The 26298-nt window shown below is 33.4% G+C and overlaps 2 protein-coding genes across 7 annotated transcripts in view; one reads left to right on the top strand and one right to left on the bottom strand.

Annotated features, from left to right (window-relative positions):
- The window catches only part of LOC130897628 (neo-calmodulin-like), a 265862-nt gene that overhangs the window by 195874 nt on the left and 43690 nt on the right, over positions 1-26298 (top strand). The gene's annotated exons all lie outside the window — the stretch shown is intronic.
- LOC130897632 (troponin C-like) overlaps positions 1-26298 on the bottom strand; it is a 58918-nt gene that overhangs the window by 18957 nt on the left and 13663 nt on the right. The window contains exon 3 of the mRNA XM_057806583.1: positions 25970-26113. Within this exon, the coding sequence (XP_057662566.1) occupies positions 25970-26113 (144 nt within the window). The remainder of the gene's footprint in view (positions 1-25969; positions 26114-26298) is intronic.

Below are 26298 nucleotides of genomic sequence, written 5' to 3'. Positions count from 1 at the left end.
CACGTGGAACCTAACAAGTAAGCTGTTATACTGAACACACTGTTTACACTACAACTACACCAACACTCACAAAATAACACTGTTCGACGCACGTTTCGATAAGCAACTTATGGTCCTCAGAAACTGAAGATAAGGTGGTTCACCTTCAGTCTCTGAAGAAGATAACTTGGTTATCGAAACGTGCGTGTGACAATGTTTTGTGAGTGTTGGTGTAGTGGTAGTTTAAAGTGTTCAATATGAATATTCCCAACGGTTCCAAAAATTCCAACGATGCTTCTGTAACAAATCGAGTTGAATATAACCCTGTATTCAGCAAGGCTTGTCAGTATGGCTCAAAAATGTGTACTGAAAGCTAATTTTTAAAAGAGAATAATGACAGCAACGTTTGTCAATGAGATTATTTGAAATATTTCTTAACTCTTTTAAATACAGGTAGTTGATGATGGCTCGTTACTCCAATTTTTCGATTTTCACAATTTCGGTTAACATCTTTTTTCTTTTAATTTATCAAACTTTACACTTACACTTCTAATAAGTTATTGTTCGTTGCTATGGTAACGCAATATTTTGTTCATGGAAGTGGTCTAGACTAACTACTTAGATATCAATAGATCCTCGTATATATGTTATTAATTTTTTTCTAGGCACATAATTATTAATGCGAATATTATCATTTTAAGTTGTGACGTAAGTTGTAAGACATATTACCATATAATACAAACCTGGATAAATTATTTCTTGTTAGTATTATACTTCTAATATCACTGAGTCTACCAGACAATACATTTTATAGATAACGTTTAATTTGACAATTTTGTTGTAACAAACTCTCGATGTAACCACCGTTTACTTCAATAAGCTCATCAATTCTAATCTATCTTTTACTTTTCAAACATATGGTGGATGGACAATAGAATTGGCGAAATTTACTATTTGCTTTCGGCGCAGTGTATGAACGTATAATCGTTCACATTCGCTTACAACGAATTATCTCTTCTGATTTCGCCGAATCTCGAATACCGCACAATTGATGTTCCGAACTTGAATAATCGAATTGATGCATTTCTGTTTGCTGGAAGCTTATCGTTCAAACACGAGACACATATATCAATGGTAGACACTGCACCGAACAATGACAAAATTTACCTCACTAACGGTATACAGGGTATTTTCTAAAATATTATAGTGGGCGCTTCATCACGTTTTAAGACTAAAAGTTTTTATGTATTGTATTTAATGAGAGACATTATTTTATTAAAAGCTATAACATGTGTAAAAAATGAAGGGAAAACAGTGCATTTCAGAGCTATGTTCAAAATGTGTACCTCCAGCCAAAATACAAGCATTCCCTGGACGTCTAATGGACTACTGAATACGATACAGCCTTGCTTGCTACGATTTTGCTGATCTCCTAAGTTTAATATCGGTGTTGTGTAAATTAGCGATTTCAGATATCCTCATATACCAAAATCCAGAAGATTGCGTCCAAGTGGCTACGGGTGTGGAGATTCTCGTCCGATTTAATGGTCTGGTAAAACTCGCGCACAATCACTGTTTGATTTGGAGAAACACCGTCACGCTTGAACCACATCTGCCTTCTAATAATAAGGAGTGAATGGAAAAATTGGACTATCGAGCCATCATCAAGTCATCTTCAAGAGCCGTAGTAATTTTCTTTCCTTTGCGGAAATAGTGTAAAAATGCTGCAAAACGTTCGTTTTTGCACTCCATTTAAAAGTAACCCACAACTAATAGCTTTAAATAATGCACTTCTTGCAAAGTACAGTACTAACTTAAGTTATTCAAAAAATGAAGCAACGCTCTCTATCAGTAGAAAGCGAAAGTACTTATTTGCCAACCTTATTATCACTATTTTTAGTCTTCTGGAGTACATATTTGCAATATAAATATACGTTTCATCTTTTCAAATAAATACAATCAATAGAATACAGATTTATCACACACTTTGAATTTATTGATTGAATTTAAGGAGAAATATCGAATGCAAACAAATAACCCTGCTACTAATAACTACTAGTAGTTTCTTATGTCTTCATAACAGCCAGCCTACGTATCGGCATTGTGATAAGTAAATTCTGATCATTAAGTTGATTCAATTCGTCGCATATTGTTTGAAGCGCCGCACTAAGCTTAGTAAAGTTGTTCACACGAGAAACCCGAACTCAAATCGATCTTCCAAGTCTGTCCCATTTGATTGAGGTCGGGACAGGAAGCTGGCGAATTGATACGGTGAGTTAGTTCGAGGTTTGGAACTTATACCAATTCAAACGTTCAAAAGCATTAGAAAATCGTTGTCCTCGTTATCCGGAATCTTATCCTAACGTCCGATAACCTCAAATGAAACCTGGACTTATTCAAAAATAAAACGTTATTCTAATCTGCGTAATTTCAGTATTCATACCCATGTAGGAGGCCCCAGACTTGAACGACGGAACTTAGCTTGGGCCAACGCTGCTAAACCCGGCCTTGGCAAACCAAAAATGGCCCAAACCTAGTTGAAATCTAGGTCACTTAGACCTGGTCATCCCATATTCATCCAAGACTGCCTGAACTCGGGGTACCCCGATCTTGGCCATCCGATAGTCACCCAAACCGGGCTGAGCTCTGAGTAACCCAAATTCATCCATCCTATAGTCAACCAGGCTTGGCAGAACTCTAAAGAAGTATATAAAATTTTGTTCTAATATCTTATCCATAATAGATATCTTAACATTAAAAGTAATAACCTAACCTAACCTGGCCCAGGGTTGCAGTTCAGTCTTGAGTTTGTCTAGACAACCAGGCCTGGTCCAGGCTTGCAAATCAAGCGAGGGACATTGTTATAATCCCAGAGTTCCACCAAGTCTGTGCCAATAATGGCTTCCAAGCTAGTGCCAGAGTTGTAGATACTTGGCTTAAGTCTGGGCCTATACTGGGCCCATCGAAAAATCCTATATGGGTATTCATTTACAAACAGAAATGAGGCTCTACAACGTTCCATGGATAGCAGTGAATAAAAAACTGCATAAGGAGCCAAAAAAATGGATCGAAAATGCAGACGTTTGTCTTCTACAACCTGATACTGGCTTTTAGTATAATTATTGGTTGTACTTAACCGCTTAATGGCTATTTGAGCAGTATAACGACTTACCGCTAGCATCTCGGTAGCATAATATTCTACACTACCATCTTGCTCTAAACCAATGCTCTTCGATCCGACTATACATACATATGAAAAAAAAGTAACATCAAATTATTTAAGAGACGATTATCTCCCCGACATTTTACAAGTGGAAAAACATCAATTCAAATAGGTAGTTAATGACCCTAAAAACAGAATAGAATTATTCAAATGACCTTTTATTAAATTCAATTCTGTTAAATTTCAAGTGAGTAACATGTATAGTCTCATAAACTGCAAGCAATAATTTAAGCCCAGTACGTTCTGATTATGTCAAGCTCATTGCATAATTGAATGTAAACAAGACATTTTGATGGAACGATTGGATTTCATGAGATTAGCTTCTACTACTACATAAATTCAAAGTCTTTTCTGAGACTAATATAGGTTCATTTTTTATAAATGATTTATATAATATCATTAATTGAACAATTTTATCACATACAATTTTATTGTTTTGACAGAACGAATTATTATGGAAGCTCTTCTTTCCGAGGATACGTTCAATAATTTCAATTCTAGTCTATTGCTTTGTAATGTCAATTTCTATCTTAACACAAAGCTCCTTCCATTGTACGGAAATAAAGAACGGGGTAAAGAATGGAATATCCATGTGAAAATTGCAAAGTTAGTACAAGAACTAAAGACTGTTGGGCACAAACCAAAACCACCACAAAGGAAAGGTTGTGTTCATTTTCTCGAAAAAATTGAGAATCAAAATATATCTAATACTAAAGACATATAGAAATGATTGAGCAATCTTCTCTTTGAATATGACATTTGAATGAATTGAATCGGCCTCAAAGTAAAATTGATTAAAAAAATTGGAACTAAATCGCTATCATTTTCGTGCCATGATTTCTGATGTGGATTAAACCAACAGCAGTGTGCTACTTCAAATTTTGTTGATGAAGCATCATCTGGAGCCATTTTGTTCCACTCACATACATTCAATATTGCATGAACATTTGGTTATCAAAAAGATTTGTTCGCGTTGGATACCGCATAATTTTATAATTGCTCAAAAGAATCTCGTGTCGTTTGGTGCAAAAAAATGATCAAAAAATAAAATCACGATGCTTCAAATAACGTCTATAAGGCTGGAATTGGCGACGACTATGAGTTAAACCCGAAACTAAACAATAATCGACTGGATGGGTCTTTCAAGACCATTAAAAATCCAGCAAAAGTTGTTTGCGTACGAAGCACTTCGAATCAAATACTGTTTTTTCGGGATAACTGGACATTTCGCCATCATTCCATCAAAGCAATGTAGAATAGTCAATTCTTAATGGTAGATCAATATTTCTTTGCCAGAAAAAAAATCTCGTGTCGATTGGTGCACAGAAATGTTGAAGAAACTCAATCGAGGTGCTTCTACAATCTAAAACGGTTAATTTTGATTGGTACACCAGCATTTGTTTGCCAGAAAAAATGTTTTTGAATGGTACAAAATTGATCGGTCATCGGTCGTACAGTCATTGGTTGATGCTCAATGATTTCTTCTTATTCCCACAGATCAAAAAAAAATTGCGATATCAACGTTTTTCTACACCAGAAGAAGAGGTGAATGTGTTCAAATCACATGTTTTGATCGATCTTAATGGAGAATATTTTGAAAGAGAATCAAGCCATATCCAATTAAAAATATTTGTTTCCATTTGTCTATCTAAAAACTTAAGTAACAGCCCCCGTAATTAGTGTGAAATATCATTAGCTTAATATCAAGCCCCAAAAATCTGCATTTCCTCCGTGGAAATTATATTGTTCATTTTAATTAGTTATTGCAACTAAAGTGAGATTTTTATCGTAATAGAATATTAGGAACAGAATATATACTGTTTAAAGTGAAAGTTAAGTTTGAAAAGGATTTAAGTACCTGAATAAAAAAATCAAAATTGTGTCGCGAGATTACGTGTTCACCCACGAACAAACACCGAGGCAAAGTCAAGAAAACTATTTAAAAATTATACATTACCTCATGAACCTTTGTATTTAAATAACGAAAATTATATCTGTGATAATTGAAATATATAAATTTTCAAAGTAAATAACAGTATTTTAAAGTACAATTTAACTATTACCTATCTATTATTAACTCATGGAAGCACTCAATATAACATCTTAGTCATATCTTGAAAATAATGGTATCAACCATTTCCCTGGTCGTAAATTATAAAATTATTTTTCTTTGTATATATCTAGTGCTCTACGTTCGATTTCAGTTAGAGATGTAATTAGTAACTTTCCAAACTTGTCTTACTTTAGGATTAATATCCTGTTTCGCTGTATATACATCAATGTTTCCCTAAAATATAGACCGTAACGTACCCGAAACGTTCATCTTTTAAAGAAGGCTACGACACGCTAAGCTAAATATTTCATTCAGGAGATGGCATTTTATCCCTAATTCATGGCCTCATTTAACCTGTTCGCAGGATAGATTACAGTGAGAGTAGGAAAATGTATTTGTTCAACAATAGCGTAATTTCCAAAAGAGTATCATAGAAAAATATTTAGATTTTAGTTCACTTTTTGTAAAATATAACATTCACGTTGTAATCAGGAAAATATGAAGCGTAAACCAACATTACTTCTTGTTTTATTCTTTTTTTTTTAATTTCTTATTTCCTACCCCTTTTTGTTATATTTATGTTTTTAAATGTTTTTGATTTTAAGCCTCTTCTGTTTTAAATTTAGTTTTTTTATAATTTTTGTAAGACAGATAAAAATTGACGTTTTGACTTCTATTAGACTTTATCAAAATATTCAAAAGTCTAAATATTATAGAAAATCTCACCTCATATGTTATTTAAAATCATTTTTCTATGACTTTTATCGAATTTCAGTTATTTCCAAAAGCCTGGAAATTTATTAAAATGCAATTCCACTATGAGGATTATTCTGGAATAATTTTTTAGGAAAACAGTTTAAGTTTTTAGATATTTCCAATATAGATATTCTCCTTTATCTTTATCAGTATATAATTATCTTGCAGGTATTTGTGACTTTTCCAAAATTCACACAAATTTATTCTACTCATCACTAGGAAATGTGCTGTGATGAAGAATTATTTATTCATAAAACTTGTCTGTCTAAAATTTTTGTGCTTTCATTGTTGATCCAGGTACTTCTGATACCATTCTCGTAAGTTTCTCCTCGGTTGAATGTTGTTCTGTGGAAAATTTCACTTAAGCTCGACTTATATTAACACCCTTTTGTGAATACATTTCTGTTATACCTACCTTTCAGAACTTCAAAACTTTCATAAAACTTTTAATGAAAGCAACTATAATTAATCATGATTTTAAGATTTTAATGAACTCAGTTAAACTGTAACGAGACCAGAGTATGTAATGTTTATTAAAACCGCGTCATTTCCTTTCACAATTATGGAGTAAGTTTTTGGCATCATAAATAAAATAAAGCAATAAAGTTCAAAATAGAGCAATCTAGTGGGAAAGCGCTAAATGATACAAAAAACTAAATACTGTAGGAAATATGGAATTTTGAAGATATAATGGTATCACATTACAACTCCATTATTTTGTAATTAATACAGTATCTGAATAGATTTTGCTACAATAGTATATTACATAAGCAGAGCAGAGTCCTATCGGACCCTGCGCCTCAGTGGACACCTAAAGACGCTGGACCTAGCAGATAATGCGGCGTACAGATTTTGTTGCACAGAGGACGAAATTTCTATCCACGTTCTCTCCAAGTATGAAACACTACAGAGCTCAAAAGCACTACACCTGGGAGCGTATGAAATAGAAGATGGAGATCTTTGGCAGCTACAGGCATCGTACATTCTGGACCTTTTTAAAGGAGTGGGATTAATAGATCAGCTGTAAACACTGGGTTGGCCAGTATCGCAACAAGAAAGGGGGATACAATAGAACCTTTGGGTCACAGTGTATATGCCACTCCAATATCTATATGCAGACACACATACATAAACGAAAAAATTAGTTTCACACGAATATTAATGTTGTGAACAAGCAACTGGACTAATGAAATAGCGCTGAATTGAAAAATTTACTTTTCAGCCAGTATTGGTTTACGAATACTCATCACATGAACAACTTGACATTGCAATTCATTTTATATATTTTTTTATAAATTTCTCAAAGAAAATCAAATAAATGGCTGCTTTTAGTTTCAGTCTTCAAGGAACTCAACATGGCTGACCTTCCTCATTTGGACCATTGTTCATCTAGATGAAATGAGAAATTCTTCTAAGTATTGTCAAAATGTTGTATCAAATTTACTAAAATATACACGACATATTAACGAATATCTCAATTAAGCTATTCATTCAATAATAATGATAATATAAAGGACAACATCTAAATTGAAGACTTCACATATCGGAAAGGTATTGTACAAACAATGGAAAACTCAGAAACCTACAAATATCTGGGATTTCAACCGGCTAGGTTATTGGACTACAAGCAGGCAAAAGCTACAATCCTGGATCAATACTGCAGAAGATTAAAATCACTTATGAGGCCAGACAATTCAGTCGAGATAATCAACATCTATGCCATGTCTGATTTAACTTACTCTATTGGAATCCTGAAGTGGACGAAAACAGACCTAGACGGTATCAGATGTTAACACGAACAATGATGATGAAGAACAACAACAACCCCCGCAGTTATCAACAATTAGAACAATATTACCCCGAAAAGAGGGTGGGAGATGTTTAATCGAGTGTGTTAACCTACATTCGCGATAAGTGATGAAAGTACGTAAATTCTTCTACTGGAAATCTGAACCGTTAGCCCTACATCGGATTTTACGTATATGAAACCACGCCCTCTAGCATTCACGTTGCTAATTTATATATTAGTATTCATATATTTTGTATTGCTGGACAAAAGCTCTTTCAAACATCAAATTTAAAAAATCAGCTAAGTCAAACCGGGTTTATAGGCAGGTTCCCACTCTCCCCTACCTCTCATATGATAGACTAAACCTGATAAGATAAAAAATACGCAGAATTTGTTATCAAATTCAATCATCGTATCTAAAATACCCCTTAATAAAGTGAATTTTCAAATATTTTGCTTTTTTAATTCTATATTTTCAAATATTGTATTGGTTGTCTTGAAATAATTTCCATGTGCCTCCCAGGGCCACATTTGTTATAATGTTTTTTCCGTGAAGCTCGTGCTGGATGAAACAACTCCCAATATACCCAATCTTCTCTACAATTAAAAGCCCGTATAACTTCATATTAGTCAATCTAATAGTTCAAAAAATCTTCTGTGGTTCATTCAATCAACGGATAAAATATGTCTGATTAGTCTATTTTTATACGGTTTACCTAATTTTCTAAAACTCTATAAGCATAATAAAGACTTCAATCTAAATACCTATTCAACGATCCACCACAGTTATTCACTATATGTCGTGGTTACAGAATTGTGGTCGTTTAAATTAGGAAAATCAATGACATCTATGTCGGTTAGTTGAACCGTTGATGAATTGTTTCATATCTGCGTCTCTAACGCGGCTATTCCACTACTCACAGCTTCTCTTGTTGCAAATGCCATAAATTCGCTATTCGGTAGATTTTACATCCAGTTTGTAACAATACGAACTCGAAATATTTCAAAAGAATTGGTATCAAATGAAATGACAAAGACATTTTATACACTACTAGTACAAAGTTTTTGTCCATCTCATAATCCATTCATTAAGATTCAAAATATTACACTTTAAAATATTTATCTTTCATATTATCAACTGAACCAATGTAGAAACCCCCAGACTAGAACGACGGGGCTTATCTTGGGCCAACTAATATTTTTATGGGCATTAATTAGTATAGTGCTTTAATAGAAATTTTTCATAAAACTATAATTTTATTAACAATATATTAAAAATCTATTTATACAAGCAACTAGCCTGGCCCAGGGTTGCAGACCAGTCTTGGATTTATCTAGACAACTAGGCATGGTCCAGGCTTGCAAACCCAGCGAGGGTCATTGTTATCATCCCACAGTTGCACCAAGTCTGGACCAATAATGGCTTGTAAGCTAGAGCCAAAGATAGCAGCTCAGATCAATGAATCTAGGGAGCTGCCTTTGAGTACTTATAAAGTGAAAAGGAGAGATGCTGGAAGGATGGTAGTGGATAAACCTCGTCATATTAAAATTAAGAGATTGCAGTCAGCAGAAGAATATAAAAATTGGACAGATGAAGAGTTGAAGAAAGTTTTATGGAGTCCAAGTTTGAGGTTTTTGGATCTATGAAAAGAGTATTAGTACGCAGATCAAAAGAAGAACGGATGTTATATCCAGGTATAGTCTCGACTGTTACGCAATAAAAATTGAGAAAAAATGAGGTTACAAAAAAATATGAAGTGAAAATGTATACTTTCTGGCCAGCGACGATCCCAAGCATTCTTTGAAGCTATGCAGAGAGTATTTGAAAAAATTGCCAAAGAAGAATGTTCTGAAAGTAATGATTTGGACGTCAAAGTCTCCCGACTGAGTTGTTGTGAGACAAATTGGACAGGAAAGTTAGAAAGCAGTGTCCGACTCAAACTTCACACCTTTAGAATATCATGAAAAACAAATGGAACCTAATAGACGATTATTTATCGAACTTGTTCACTATATTCTCATTTATATAATGTTCTTCAAAATATAAATATCAAATTCAATCATTTTTTATTTGTTTGTATCGCGCAGAGGGTCGGCAAAAGCTTTTAACCGTAAGTGTATATTTATACTGTGTCTAATTAACAAACAGAATATACATAAATTGAAATTTGGCATAGACAAAAAGTACTTTTTATCGCTTTAATGGACTCATAGCAAATTCCTCAGAACATGATTTCTCAGCTTCAAAAAGAAGAAGTTACAGCGAGCCAAATCTGGCGAATACTTTGACTGAACGATGACTCTTGTTTCGTGTTTGGCCAAAAATCCAGTCATAATCATGCTGAATATGGCAGTATATTATCTTGGTGAAATATCCGTGAATTGTCTGCTCACAAATCTGATCGTTTACGACTAATTGCTTCACGTAGACGCCTCAAAACGGCCAAGTGGAACTCTTTATGCAACTGACCGTCTGGAATGAGTTCATGCTGAAGCACACCTCGATAATCCAAGAAAACATAGAGCATTACTTCGATTTTTGATCCACTTTGACTCGATTTTTTTAGTTTCTTTAGGGTACTCAGCTACGTTTTATTTTCTTGCTAAATATTTGTTCTGTAGTGAATGATGCCAGACGAACTTTTTGCATCGACGACTCCGCAACCCTCACTGAATGCTTTGTTGGGATAACTTAGATTGTGTAAAACACTTCTGCAACATTTCCAACGAATCTGTAGCCATAATCTGTAGCCACTGTTCTCTAGTCAATAATGCCAGACATTGTAAACAAACAAACAGCTTACAACACAAACTAATTGAAATATGGTGCTTAAACTTCAAACATAAATATATGTCATACCAATTTAAGAAAAAAAATGTTACCAAATAAATAAATATATATATTGTTATTGAAAATAGCAGAAACACATCAGAACTAGTATTCAGGGAAACAATGATAGAGAATCCTTCAAGGTTTTCTTGGAAATATATAACTAGAATATCAGATCTTATTCTTTTTAGCAAATAATTTCTTCCATTAGTATGCCGTCTAAGAAACGTACGCGATTAATTGCTACTACATAAGCTTGTCCAACAACAAACAGACAATAAACTAGCAACAGCATGATTAACCGGATGCCCACCATCTTGTGGACAGTAGGCTCAGAATGATAATTTTAAATCGATTAAAGTCCGTATTTGTCATCAGTAAATATTTATTAAGTATAGTATAAACTCCGTTTCTGAGTTTACATCAATGGAAAGTTATTGTTGGACGAACGAGAAAAATTTGCACCTTCTCATAGTCTCTTTACAAGTGAGTAAATTATTGAATTTATTTGAATCTTTAAAGCGGGTGAAAGAACGAGTACAAAGATTCGATTACAAGCTTCCCTGGTGCTCCTTGCAGGGATAATCGTATTTTGAAGTGCTAGAGAATAGATTTCAAAGATTCCGTTACATACAAGTAAAGCTAACAAAACCATATTAGAAATCTTATAATATACACTGCAAAATGAATTACAAAGTAAATGACATGTTGATTAGAAGTACGCATGATCATTAAATCAAAAACATTTCCTCGGCATTTTTTCGAATCTAAGAAACGATAATGTTACCGCTTGAATGAGTTGAATTTTAATGCCAGCATTACTAATCCATATAAATCTATTTTGTGGAAAAAAATGATATTTATTATATAAAACCATACAGACATGAAAAAAACCAATAACAATTTCATGAATTACTCTTGCAAAAATTGGCTAGATATAATCAAACTAAGTACCATTCTAACTAACTAACGAAGCGATTGGCATGAATCCAGGTCAAAACACCAGCAATTTTTCATTATAGTCCAGTCATATTAGGAGTTTCACTTCGAAATAAGAAATAAGCTGATAACTCGTATAGGCCATTATCGGTTTTTGTAAATATTTCGTATACTTTAAATGCTATTTACTTTCATTATAAATATTACAGAGAATGGAATTTGCTATAACTTTTGTTTAAAACGTTTCTTATACATCACATTGTTTTTGGAATAGAACACACAACACTCTGAGTTGAATGCTACATTAACTGACAGTTTTGAAATTGATTGTTTCTGTATTAAAAAATTTTTAACACAGTGTTATCAATATTGGTGAGATCAGATAAAATTGAAAGAATAATTTTGGAAATTGCAAATTTCTATTATCACCATTTAGCAATCATTACCTTGAACATCAATATTAATCGTACAACTAGATGAATTGCTAATATTAATGCCTCTCGACGTTAGGGAACTAGTAGAATACTGGATAATGACGTTCCTAAATCTGCTGAGTTTTTAGAGGTTGAGAGAATTTTTCCACAATGGTATTTATAGAATCGATGGAATGATCAACAGACCTCGGCTACCATCCAAGACTTCCATCCACTATGTTATTTTATCTCCGTAATATTTGCTCCTGATTCTACTAACAAAGAAGAGGAGGATCTACGAAGACTTATTGCTTTGGTTCTGGTATTTTGGGAAATTTGGCAACAATAGAAGGCATTTTCCAGAATATATTTATACCAATTTGATTGGTAGGGAATTTTTTAATCATGTAATCCAAGAAACATCGACGATGTTTGAGAACCAAAAGGTGCAGTGCAATGTACTTATAGAAATTTTCAACATATTTTTCAATAATATAGAAAGAACGACTAATTTTCATTTTTGTGTTTTGAAGTTGTATAACCAATAGTTTATTAATTTTTTCGATACCTTCCTCTGATAAATTACATAATTCTCCACGCCGACAGGCTCCAAATAATCGAAAAATAGTTCCAACCTTAACTATCAAGTATTTATCATATCATGTGTGAGAGTTTTTGATTTTTAAGGGACGATACTCTTCACTTTCCGTTCTAAATATGTCATTAACTTAAAATATTTATTAAAAAGTGCGCTTGACTTGATCATTGAAAATTTGCTCCACAAAATTGATGAGCTCCATATTTTTGATTTTATTCGTAAGTATGCTGAGAAAACCAGTTCACTAAAGTACATCTACATTTTTCAATTCACAACAGGCCAGAAAATTAATATGTGCAACTGACAATTGAGTTTAACACATTTTTCTCAAATGCTCTAGCATTTTGATACATCTCTGAAAGATTGTTCAACCTCCGAAGACCACTCAATTACTGAGCATGATTTTATTATCAGAAGAAAATTGTTAATCACAGTAGTTCTTTTTCTTATAAAACTGGTAAGTAGTCCCCAGTGACTACCCAGATATACTAATTCGAAGTCTACCTAAGTTATAGCGTCTGTTGTGATAGCGACTCTTGGACTGAAAGCACTATCCTGACACTACAAAGCAACTTTCCTCTTGTAGCAGAAATATTTACATGTGCCGTCGCATTTAAAAAGACATATATACAAACATAAAAAGTCTAATCTTTCTTTCATAACCTTCTTTACGTCCTAATAACATGCAATTCACTTAATCCTCTCCGATATACTGTAACCTACATGTCAGGAGAATACAAATAGGACCATATCCGTGGAATGCAGTAAGAAATTAAAGAAATTCATTCAGTTAATTGTCCCGGACTAGTTAGTTCCACGAGTCAAAGTTTGACGTTAAATACAAATTAAGGTCCTATATCCAAAACTAGTTCCCTTCTCCTTATTAGAAGTCAATTAACAATTTTATATTCCAGAATTTTTGAAATCGGCTCCTTTAGGCTAGCTAAATCCCGCTTTTCAAAAATCTCTTGAGAAATCAATCTTCACGCTGCCACGGTCGCTGACCAAAGGACAAAGTAACTACCTCTCCAATTTAAAAATTTAGAATCAAATCCATAATGAAAAATTCCACATCGGTTGACAGTGAAAATAAAAATATGAATGAAGTTAGCAGCAGACTTCTTGAGCCAGGTGCAACAATATCTCAATTACAAAAACACCAGCTAACAAATCACTCATCAAAACAACCTTTCAACAGACTGAACAACTAAAAATGAATATCCGCAAAATTTACAAAAATACTGCACGAATAACTTAATTCGTGATGTTGCTCGAACCTTTTAAAGGGAAGCAGCTTGGCTCTTACAGCAACATAATTCTGCAGCCAGTTATACCACGTCTGGCAAATTTCGAATAATGCTTGCATCCTGTAGACCAAGACTTAACCTCAATAGAAAATAAACCAAACATTCAATTTGTTTATATAAAAATAGTTCAACAAAAGGACAAATTAAACTGTGCTAAATAACTTAAATTCCAGGAGTCCAGTATGTCACCAACAAGTACATACAATACTACAAAAGAGGTATGAAATATAATATGTAAATATTTCTACTCAAAGATAATATGACAAAATATCTTATAAAGAAAATTATTTACAAAAAAAAGTTTTTTGTTACAAGAACCCAGGTAAAACGTTGGTTCAAACTGTTTAACCGGATAGCAAAGCGAATACATCTCTTAGTGAAGGTACGCTGTTTCTAGAAATTCGGCACGCGCGATTTGGTTTAATTTCTAATATATTATAAATGCGAAGAGTTTGTATATTGTATATAATGAGCGGGGAACGTGGCAATAAAACACCAAAGTGGACTAACTTCATTATATTTTACGAGCTTTCGAATTCTTATGTATTCATTGTGTGGGAAATAATTAAGATTTTCGGTGGTTTTGATTTGAAAAAATTCTTGTAAAATTCAAATTGAATAATGAATTTTGAAACCTATGAATTTGAAAATTTTTACAGGAATTGATAAAAATCAAAACCACCGAAAATCTTAATTATTTCCCAGACAATGACAATGAATATATAATTATTCGAGAGTTCGGAAAATATATTAAAGTTAGTCCACTTTGGTGTTTCATTGCCATGTTCCTAATAAGAAACCGCTAAATGTTTATGATTTTAGGTCTCATCTGTTTTAAAATTAGATTTTTTAATAATTCACATTTAAGTAGCAAATTATAAACTGAAGATAAAGTGAAGCTGTTTACATTAGAGTTAACAACAGATAACAAAAAAATCACCACTTTCTACGTCAGGTATATTATGTTTTATTTTTTTGTTTATTTTAATTAAATTTCTTTCATTCGTTCATTTCATTCATTGCATTTGATACCCAAAAACTATGAACGATGAAAAACAAATTCTTTCGAATATTTTTAAACGAAAATCTCATTTTACATTTCGAAGATTTCTGTCAGTAAAATATTCATCTTCTCATATATTATATTGCATATTGACCTTTTCGTTTGGTAATATTTGAATTTGGCAGCTGTATGGTATCATTAAATTTCCACAAAATCTTCCGTTCTACTTTTTTTTGCTGAGACGAATACAACTTGCAATATAACTTTCAAAGATAGACGTCACTTTATGGATACGGCCATGATCGCATCTCAAGTTTCCAAACTCCTGAAACGATTCCACATCGAATGCTACGCGTATTTTATTCAACATTTTCAGCAAAATTATAGTGTTGCTTACAACGAATAAACATCGAGGTCCCAACTGTACGATATAAAATCGAGTTTAAATGTAAACTTATCCTTTTGTACGAGTAAAATAAGTGGTAGAGATTTACAAACATCCACGTTTGCAAAAATACGGTAAAATGTGGAAAATAAAGAACAGTAACTCAGTTTTCATCCTGCAGGATCGTTAACTTTTTTCCTCGAGATTAGGAAAAATTATATCAATTTTGTTTTGTTTAATTGTCTACTTCAAAATATTAGAATAAGATGTATTCAAGAGACCGGTTTCTTATTTGCCAAAGCTGTAATTTCATCTAAACAACCTCAAAACAGTTACACGAGGATGGTTCTAAAAGTACCTGGCATGACCTAGAGATGGCGATAGTTGCTTGAAAAATACCACTGTATTAGAAAAAACACTATCTATACAGCATGTGTTTCAAGTTTGAAGACGCCACGTTGTTTAGAATTTGTTTGGCAGTTATCAAAAGTCAACGTTTTCAATGAATTCAATATAAAAGTTGAACCAGATTCTACTCTGGGTGGGACTACTCCTTCGTTATCAACATTAACATATTAGGTAGCAAGGTTTAAATAAGGCAGTAGGACCTGCGAAGACCAGCATCTCAGTGGTCGAATAAATAAGGTCTCGGCTCAAGAAATGTACAAGAAAATCTACAAAACTGTAGTGGATGATCGTCGACTGAAAACGCGCGAACTAGCAAACATAGTAGGCATTACAAAAAGTGCGGTGCATCGCATATTAACAGAATTTGGTTATTAGAAAGCTGTGAGCAAGATGGATGCTCACAATGGAAAAAAAGAGCATCGCGAATATGTTTCCAGCGAGTATTTGGCAATGTTTAATAGGAATACTCGTAAAGCCGAATTTTTACGCCGTTTTATAACCATGGATGAAACGTGGGTCCATCATTTCACAATCGAAACTAAAGAATAATCAAAACAATGGACTGAAAAGGAAGAACCAGCTCTAAAGACCGTTCCATCTACAGGCAAGGTCATGGCATCGGTTTTTTGGGATGTGCGTGGTATAATTTTTATTGACTATTTTGAAAATGAGAAAACGACTCTGCAACCTGTTTTTTTCTAATTGAGTGTGATGTGAAAACGACGGCTTTCTAAAAAACACGTAATAATAGTAGTACGTTCCCAATCCTCTGTTTTTCAAGTAACTTATTCGTCAATGAAAATCACATTTATTTTCCTTCTTATTCCTCTACTGAATAAGATTTAGCACTTGCTCTCAGCATGATTTCCTTTTCCGAAAGCTGACTCTGGGATTAGTTTGTTGATCCAGTTATTTGTTAAATGTTTAGATATAGTTACATAATCATTATTTTGCAGAAAAAAAACAAAATATCTCAAGAACTAATAATTTCAGGTATAGGAAATGCTGAATAAAAAATCAAGTATGTTGATAGTACTTTTCGATACTCGCATAAAATACATGGTGGTTCATTAAAAAAAACGACGAAATAATGTATTAGTATTTTGATTCACCCTGTATCAGTCAACGACTATCAATGAAATGAATAATTTTCCAAGATTATTACTATAATTCGAATGCTTTTGCTGCAACAGATTCATTCATTCTTAAATTTATTTCTTCTTATTATTATTGTGTAGGGCATGAACATGGGCGCAGCCAGGATTTATAACAGGGAGGGAAACCATGGTCATGGTCCATGGTCGTTCAAAATGTAAAATTTTAGGATAAAAAGAAAAGGCAAATGAAAACAAAACTTTGAGATTATTAATTATACTTAAATTGAAGTAATAACATTTTTCTTGGGTTTAAACTAAATTTTTCCAAAACTTTCTTCACTATGCAGCCCTGATTTTCCTTCAAAAATTTTCAATGTACACTCATCAAACCCACCCAGAGTCTATCCAGAGGTTTTCACCCTTCGTAGGGTACTGAACGATTGTTCCACAGTAGCAGTAGTGGATGGGAAAGCACTTAATATTAGCAGTGCGTGCCGTGTTCCAGGGAAAAATCATTAGCTTCCTCCAAAGTGCAGCCACTTCAATGTCCTTTAATTTGTCTTCTGCTAAATTCTTTTTCTTCCACATATTGTACCACAAATCTAATTCTGCAGAGACATCACCCAACTCATAAAATTCCATGAAAGATTCTGCATTATTTTTGAAATCTTTTGAAGCCATTCTGAGCATGCTTGAAGGATGAAGATAAGTTAAAACGAAAGGACACAGGACACGCGAATAATATTATTTATCAGAGCGTATTAATTGATTTTTAAATGTTCATAAAAGCAATCAAATGACCCAGCAACAAACAAAATATATAAAACAGATAACAAAAATATATGCCGAACAGAAAAATGTGTATATTCTAGATTTAATTTTTTATCATTTTTATAATCATGGCGGAACTATACCCCATCAATGCAATGTACGCTGACGAGACGTTGGTGTTGATGTTTTGTAGCATCAAAATAACAAAATTTTCCCATATTTCTAAAACAATAAACTACCTATAAATGTCTCAGAAACGGGGTATCTGCATCTCAGACGTATAGCTAGTAAAAACAGTTCATTGCAATACCAGTTTCACATTAACGAGCAAACTATCTTTCCAAGCAATATCCTAAAGTACCTAGGGTCTATTGTGCAAGGAAATACACTTCGCGAAACAAGTGCTAAAACTTTAAATTTCAATGAGCAGACTTTATCCTCTAATATGCAAACACAGTTAACTCTCCACAAAAATAAAACTTGTACTATGCAAACAAATCATAAGACCAATATCAACATTTGCAGCCCCAGTTTATTACACAGGAACCCAAACACAATTTCCTTCCCTTGCAGGTGGTTCAAAGCCTGCGTACAGGTATAAAACATTTAAGAACTTCTAAGAACCTCGTGGTTACATGATATAGCCGAAATGTCTACTGTCAAAGATTCATAACAAATATCTTAACAAACTTTTACAATTATAGTCTGTGGATGTAGGCTTCTGCATGGTTTACTCTTCACCTAGTTTGGTTCTCGAAAACAACAGCCCCGATCGATTTTTGAAACCCTGTTTTTCAGCTGCTTTTCAGGGATAACTCAGTCAGAAGATTCTGGGAGTCGCAACTACTTCTAATGTATTGTACACGCATTCAATTTGTGGATAATGCTTTAAACAAAGGGAGTCAAAAGTTCATCTGCAGATGCACGCAGATCATCTGAGGATCGCTAGAAATATATATAAACAGCTCAACAGGCTACCCATTTTAGTTCTTGGTTGCTTCACGCCAGTTCCCTATTCCTATTTTTTCTAAATCTCCTCTACATGCTTCCATCCATTTTCTCCGTGGACGCCCTCTTTTCCTTTTCGCCCCTTCTCTCCTCAACAAGGAACTTTTCACCCAATTGTCTTCGTCCATTCTGGGTATATATATATGCCCCATCCAACGGAGTCTTTTTGCTCTAACCACACATCCAATATCAGCTTGACTATACAGTTCTTGTATCTCTGCGTTCGTTCTTCCCCCCACCAGTTTTGCTCCTGCACTCCTCCGAAAATCCTTCTTAGGATTTCCCTCTCTAATATGTTTATTTTAATTTCCTCTTTTTTGTTCATGATCCAACACTCACTGCCCTACAACACCGTTGGTTGTAAACTGTCTTGTAAATGCGTGAATTGGTTGCAGCTATTCAGATCCCTTCCAATCTCTATATATTTGGCCTTTTGTTCATTTATGCTCAGTCAATATTCTTTTGCTTTCTTTTTGAAGAAAAGGGCAAATTTTTTTCAGATCCTGTTTCGTTCTAGTTATAAATACCACATCATCTGCTTTGGTATGCAATAAAATATAGAGCACTCTAGAACACGCTGTTGGAATGTAAATAATTTTAAAATATGAAGACTATTCATACCTATAAACCTTCAAATTTTTAAATTGATAACTCAGAGGACAAAGAAGGGAATAAATTGTATTACACTAATCAACCACCCTGTATGTAACAAGCTTTGTAGCTACTAAATTTTCAACTCTTTTCATAGTATGGTAATGGAATTTAGTTTACTCTTTTGCTCGAGCCGTGACATTTGTGAGCAGATTATATCTAGGTATTTATACATAAATTCAAGGGTTTATCCAATTCCATATTATAGCGGGAATTTTATCGGGAAATGTATTTCCTAGTAAAAATAAAGTTCTCCTATTAATCACCAACACACATATGCACAAAAAGAAAGATATACTGCAAAATGTCAAAGTATTTAAATTAATTTTTCATAGGCGCAACGTAATTCGTTGTATGTGAATGTATTTATGTATTTGGAACTATTATTTCTTATTTGAAAAGGGTTCCTATGTCACGCAACAATATTTATCACTGTATAACATGTGATTTGGTCTATTTTATTTTTCAAGATAAATACGAAATTGTATATTAAGATAAAAGTCGTCGAGAGTTATAATTTCAGAGAGGGTGGCTGTTGAAAATATTTATATGACGATATAAAATTATTTGTTTATAGAAACAAAACCCCGTTTTAGAATCTTAAGTATTAGCTTGAACTAACAAGCAAAAAATGATTTTTTTAAACTAAGAACCTTAAAAAATGAGAAACAAGGGTTGTCACATTAGTCACATTACATAATCATCAAACCTCGTATGTACATAATTTGGTACTAGAAGATTATAGGGAGAGCTGAACTTTTTATTGAAGCCATGGATTTATAACTTAATTCGTGCGGTTTGATAAGAGATGGCGTAACTTGTATGATATTACATCGTTCCAATATTCCGAACTTGCGTTGAAAAGATACTGTTATTGTACGCCATTTCAGTATATGTCATTCATTTGAAGCGTTAACAATAATAATTTTTTTTAACTCAAATATGTCGAAGTTTGTTCCTGAGAAAGTGTTCTTGCGGGGAGTTCTTCTTCTCATTACTTCAATATGAAGAAAAATGCTGCCGAAAGTCATCATATTTTGGTGGAAGTTTATGGTGATCATGCTCTAGCTGAGCGAACGTGCCAAAAGTGGTTTGCACGATTTAAAAGTGATGATTTTGGATTGGCAGACGATGAACGTCCTGGGCAACCAAAAAAGTTTGAAGATGAAGAACTGGAAGTATTACTCTTTGAAGATTGTTGCCAAACACGAAAAGAATCTTTGGGTGTCACTCAAGCAGCCATTTCAAAACGTTTAAAAACAGTTGGATATATTCAAAAGTGAGGAAATTGGGTTCCACATGAACTCAAAACGAGAGACGTCGAAAGGCGGTTTTGCATATCCGAAATGTTGCTAGAACGCCACAAAAGGAAGTCATTTTTGCATCGGATTGTTACTGGTGATGAAAAATGGATCCAATACGACAACCTCGAGCGCATAAAATCATATGTGAAGTCCAGCCATCCAGCCAATTCAACGGCAAAGTCGAATATACATGGCGCGAAGGTAATTCTCTCTATTTGGTGGGATCAGAAGGGTATCCTGTATTATGAGTTGTTAGATCCGGGTGAAACCATCAATGGATAACGCTACCGAACATAATTAATCCGTTTGAAGTGAGCAGTAGCCTAAAAACACCCGGAATATGCGAGCAGACATGAGGCAATAATTTTCGATCATGACTACGCTCGGCTCCATTTACTATTCCGGTTTAGAAATATTTGGTAAACAGTGGATGGGACGATTTACCTCACCCGCCTTATAGCTCAGACCTTGCCACTTCTGACTACCATTTGTTCCGATCGATGCAGAACACCCTCACTGGAATACGGTTCACATCAGAGCAAGATATCAAAAATTGGCTTGATTCATTCTTGGCTGCCAAGCCGGCGCAGTTCTTTAAGGATGGGATCCACAAATTGCCAGAAAGATGGGAAAAGGTCATAGCTTCAGATGGGCAATACTTTCAATAATACTATTGTACATGTTTTTCTCAAATAAACGCTCAAATTTTCAAAAAAAAACGCACGAATTAAGTTATAGACTACAATACCATTGTGAATATCAGGTAAATGCATATGCCGATGATTCTAGATCAAAAAAGGAAGCTGGAAAAAGCATTTAATAAATAAAGATTACGTTCAGAACAAACTTATAGTTTTAATAACCAAATTATCGTCTTCAGAGACCTTTCACAACTCAAGGACAATATTTTTCTCCTTGAAGTTCAATACGAGTTCAGGGCTACGGAAATAAAAAATCGTTTATTAGATTCACAACTTTCAGCAGACCTTCCATCTTCAAGTGACGCTGACGAATTGATTTCAAGCTACAAGGAAAACACCAAAGGATTCCCAACTTATTTGAATACCTTAACGATTTAAAAACAAAATACATTTTTATAAATATTCATTAGAATTAGATTTAGACCATTTTGTGAAATTTCGAATGTTTCAAATGTATCACAAACTTTGAAACATTCGAATGTTTTTAAAATCGTTTTAGTAGAGATTTCAGGTGTTAGTCAGATCCTCAGAATTTTAGTTCTGAATACTATCAGAGTAGATTTGCGATTAGATCCTCTTTACTAAAAATTAACTGAAAGTGGGTTATACTTTTCATGATTGGCGGGGCTCAAAGCTTCTTTTGAGATCAATAAGCATATTTTTTCGAATACAGCTTCTCCAACTTAGAATGTATGAAGTCGAAATTGCATCAATCTGTTAAAGTCTATCTTAGTATCTTTTTAGTTTTTCTTGTAAGAATCTATATAATTCAACCGCTTTATTTTTTGTATACCAATCCAATTTAAACTCACCGGTAAAGTATTTTATAATGCTGTCCTCTAAATCGCATTCTTGCGGGCCTTGATAACACTTGAAAGACTTTCACGTTGTATTCAATTGCGAATCAATTTAACAGCACATTCCATACCAAGTTGCTCGGTGAATTAAAAATTCTTTAGAAATTTGATCGAAAACTTAGACATCGAAAATGTTTTTGTTCTTCAACTTTTCGAAAAATATACAGAGTGACTTTTATGTATGGAACGCCTCAATTATTTCGGAAACGGCTTGTACGATTTTAATAAATTTTTGTGTACAAGGGTTTTGTGATACGGCAGGTATTATGGTGGTATTTACATTGTTGTCAGATATTTTCTTTTTCCCGAAAAATAATAAACTTTGTTATTTCAAATAGATCACTCTTATATTTTTCGCTTTTCGAAATCCTTAAAAAATACTTGTTATTTTTAACCTAATGTTCCCTATACCTAAATGCCATAATTTCGGAGTTTTAGATACATTTGCGTTATCTCCCCGTAGTTGAAATAATACGTTTAAGTGGCTATGAATGCTACAATAACAAAATTGAGGTTCCAATAAATTATTATTGTTTAACGAAAAACCTCTTTAATAATTTATATCCTAACCGAAATCCCATAACAAGATCTACTGCTAGTAAATTAGTAAAGAAGTTTAACGAAACTGAAAATTGATAAAAATCGTACAAGCCGTTTCCGAGATAATTGAGGCGCTCAATTCATAAAACTCACTCTGTATTTTCTATATAAACATTTGACAGTTATTTATGAGAATTGTAATGGACCAAATAACTATGAAGTAAATAACAAATTACAGAACTGATTATTGAGTCGAATACACACGGATCAACTCAAGAGTAAATCATTTCTGACGCAAATCACCAACCAGTTGGTTAGTGGTTGCGAACAAGTCAGCAATACGTTGGCAATCGGTTTAAAAAAAACTCAACCTGGCTAGTATTTTGAATCACCCGCCTGTCGAAGGTTTCCATGGACAAAAGTTATTTTTTATTTTCAATATGATCACGACACGAGTTTTTCACTTCAACACATGTCCAAAATCTGCTGGAAAAGTCCTTGCTTCAGTTTTTGGGATTGCCATGGAGTAATCATGATTTTTTGGATTAGGGTAGAACAATAACTGGAGATTACTATTCGACATTACTGACCACTCTACGGGAAAAAATTGAAGGGAAAAGACGCGGAAAGCTATCCAAAGGTGTTTTGTTTTTGCAGGACAATGTTCTGCACACAAATCTCATCCTGCGCCTTGACTTGAATATTTTCCTGTCCTTTATTTTACATGTACACTTTTGAATTTGAAATATTTGCGTCACGTGGTTAACCAGTCAGGATTTAGAACATTTTCTTTCTACGCTACGGTGGCGCGCAAAATTTTTTCTGGATATGATTCTTTTGCTATTCGATGGCTTATTTTTTTCTGAGCATACTGCAGATTAAGGTATCGATATGCACATTTCTTATATTTACAACAAAAACAAACAAAACATTGAAAATAAGTTACCGAAAATCGAATCTATCTTTTCAGATCATCCTAAAATATTCTCCATTAAAATCAATATACTTTTGCATGCGTTTGAACCTCCAAAACATGTGATTTGACGCATCAACCACTTCTTCAGCTGTAGAAAAACGTTGACTTTGCAATTTATTTTTGATTTTCGATTACTATATACATTTTACTCATTTTGTTTCAATTCCTTGGAACTATAGTTTTTTATGTAAAAAGCAACACAACAAAAGAAGGTACACCCTTTTACACTCGAGAAATTGGTACCGGCCGTGTGGAGATACCTGTGTTTGGTAACTGATTTCTCAGGCTCACACGTCTCCAAAGGAAGGAGTCGTCGAATAGGTCCCGCAAAAGCTACTCTAGGTGGTATTATGCTGGACAACTCGGAAGAGCATTTGCCGTGGTAGTATCGGTAAAACGGATTTTAGATCGGCGACCTATCTTCTATGCTGTAATGATTTTATTCAAAAACCTGAAAATCTTAATCAACGTTGTACAGTTTATATAGTAAAACTGATTCAATCAAGTCTCCTGTATTTATTATAATAGCTTATACTAATTTTTTCACTTTTCTATTATATAGATTCATCTCTATTCTGTTACCGTCTATTTTACAATCCTTGCTGATTTATCTTACAGAAATCTCAAAATTTATGCTAATATATTTCACTTACGTCGCACTTGACTCGGTATTAAATCTCATACAAGAGTCTCATTTATAATTCCATTAATTATGAAAAAGCTCACGAAATTTGCTCTTTAAATCTTTTCTTAAAGATTTGAAACGAGATCGTTTTTGTGTAATGATTCAAAAAATTTATTATCCAACTTCCATAAAGAGAAAACCCACCCATGTAATGATAATTTGAATCAAGATGGAAATTTATGCAGAAAAAGTGAATCATTATTCGTGATGATTTTATTCGCATTTGAAGAGTTTCAAATTTAACAAACATTGGAATGAATAAAAGATATTTTTCGATAATATTTAGCATTAAGAGAAAAATAATTATCTATCACTTACAAAAAAATAAAGAGTCGTATAGTGGCTTCAGATTAAAATAATCTACACTGAAAATTTGAATTGTTGCTTTGACAAAACGTATCATCGGCCAAAGTCGGAATCAATTCAACAATAACCAGCATTCAACAAGAGTCAGTTTCACGTTTTGGTATAGTAATAATATACACAGTGTTCGGTGTGATACCACAAATGGTTCGTAATAGCCAGAAGAAGAAATAGAATTATAGTTTTTCATGAACAAAAAGTGAGGTATCTGTTGTGTCTCTTTGCTGTGAAAATGTAAGTTGTTTTTTATAAATACCCACAAGACATATGATCCCATATGTTCTTTTTGAAGCAAATTTAAAATTTTGTTATTCAATTTTTCAAGTTAAAGTGTTACATATTAATAAAATAAAACAAATAGTTTTTAATTGATTATCTATTTTCTATTTTGATCTATGACCTTTTGCCATATTTCTTTCGGCTTCATGATCAGCGCTCATAAAATGTCTGGTCCTTATCAGCAAAAAACTGAACCAGGTGCGATTGAAGGTCGCCGTCATTTATGAAAGTTTGACCATTCAAATAATTCTGCAAACTTCGAACTAAATGGTAATCATATTTCTTCCCGATTTGCCAATTCAGGCCGTTTGTCGTTGATTGTTTCATCCAGTTTCATTAATTGTTAACAGTAAACATCAGAATTGATCGTTTGGTTCCTTGGAAGCAGCTCAAAAAACACAAAATTTTGGGATCCAATCAAACTGACAGCATGAGCTTTTTTTATTTTTTTTTCAGCTTTCGATGTGGTTTGTACTGGTACATCGTGTTAGCTCCATGATCGTTTTCGAACTATGTTACTGTACAGGACCCATTTTTCATCACCAGTGATGATTCTTTTCAAGAAATAATAAAGTTTTATGTAAAAATTACATTTCTTGAATGAAATGATCAACCCATTAGTTGAAATGATAATCGATAGGATTAGTATTAATAAACTTGCAAAGTTTAGAAGTCTGGACTTGTTTTATACCGCTCGAGATCCTTTCCAAATAAGTGTTATTTTGATGACAAAAAATTGATTTTCATAGCAGTTGTAGAAAAAATTATAAATTCATAAATAAATTACAATATTACAATGAATGAAATAACTTAGTTTTACGATTGAATAAAATAACTTCATTAAATGGTATTTTGCAACAAACATTATTTATATCAAAATTTATGCTGATTAGGTGCTCAAAAAATATAATATTTTTACATTCAACATTGTCCAGATTTTTCTAGATATAGCTTGAAGCAGTTTTTGTATAACTTTGACTGCGTGTGTAAACTGGATTTATTAAGCACCCTTGAAAAAAATTTCCAAATCGATAAACTCAATCCATATACTTACTTTCTGGATCTTCTCCTGATATCAGAGCGTCTAATTCAGAGTCGTCATAATGATGACCGAGGGTGGTAAGTATTGTCCTGACTTTTTCTGTGTCTATATTACCTTTCTTGCTCGAATCGAACATTGAAAATGCCCTCTTGAGCACTGAAAATAATGAAATTACTAGAATTGTCGGAATATATGATATTCAACTTATGAATTATTATATACAGGGTGTTTTATCCTACAAACTTCTAAATATGATTGCCAATATAACATAATAATGGGTTTTCTTTTATAACAATGAGACATAGAGAGGTCAGCATGAGTCAGGCAAAAAATTTGCATTT

This window comes from Diorhabda carinulata, chromosome 8 (genome assembly GCF_026250575.1).
Source record: "Diorhabda carinulata isolate Delta chromosome 8, icDioCari1.1, whole genome shotgun sequence".
NCBI lineage: Eukaryota > Metazoa > Arthropoda > Insecta > Coleoptera > Chrysomelidae > Diorhabda > Diorhabda carinulata.
This window is presented reverse-complemented; position numbering and strand designations above follow the sequence as displayed.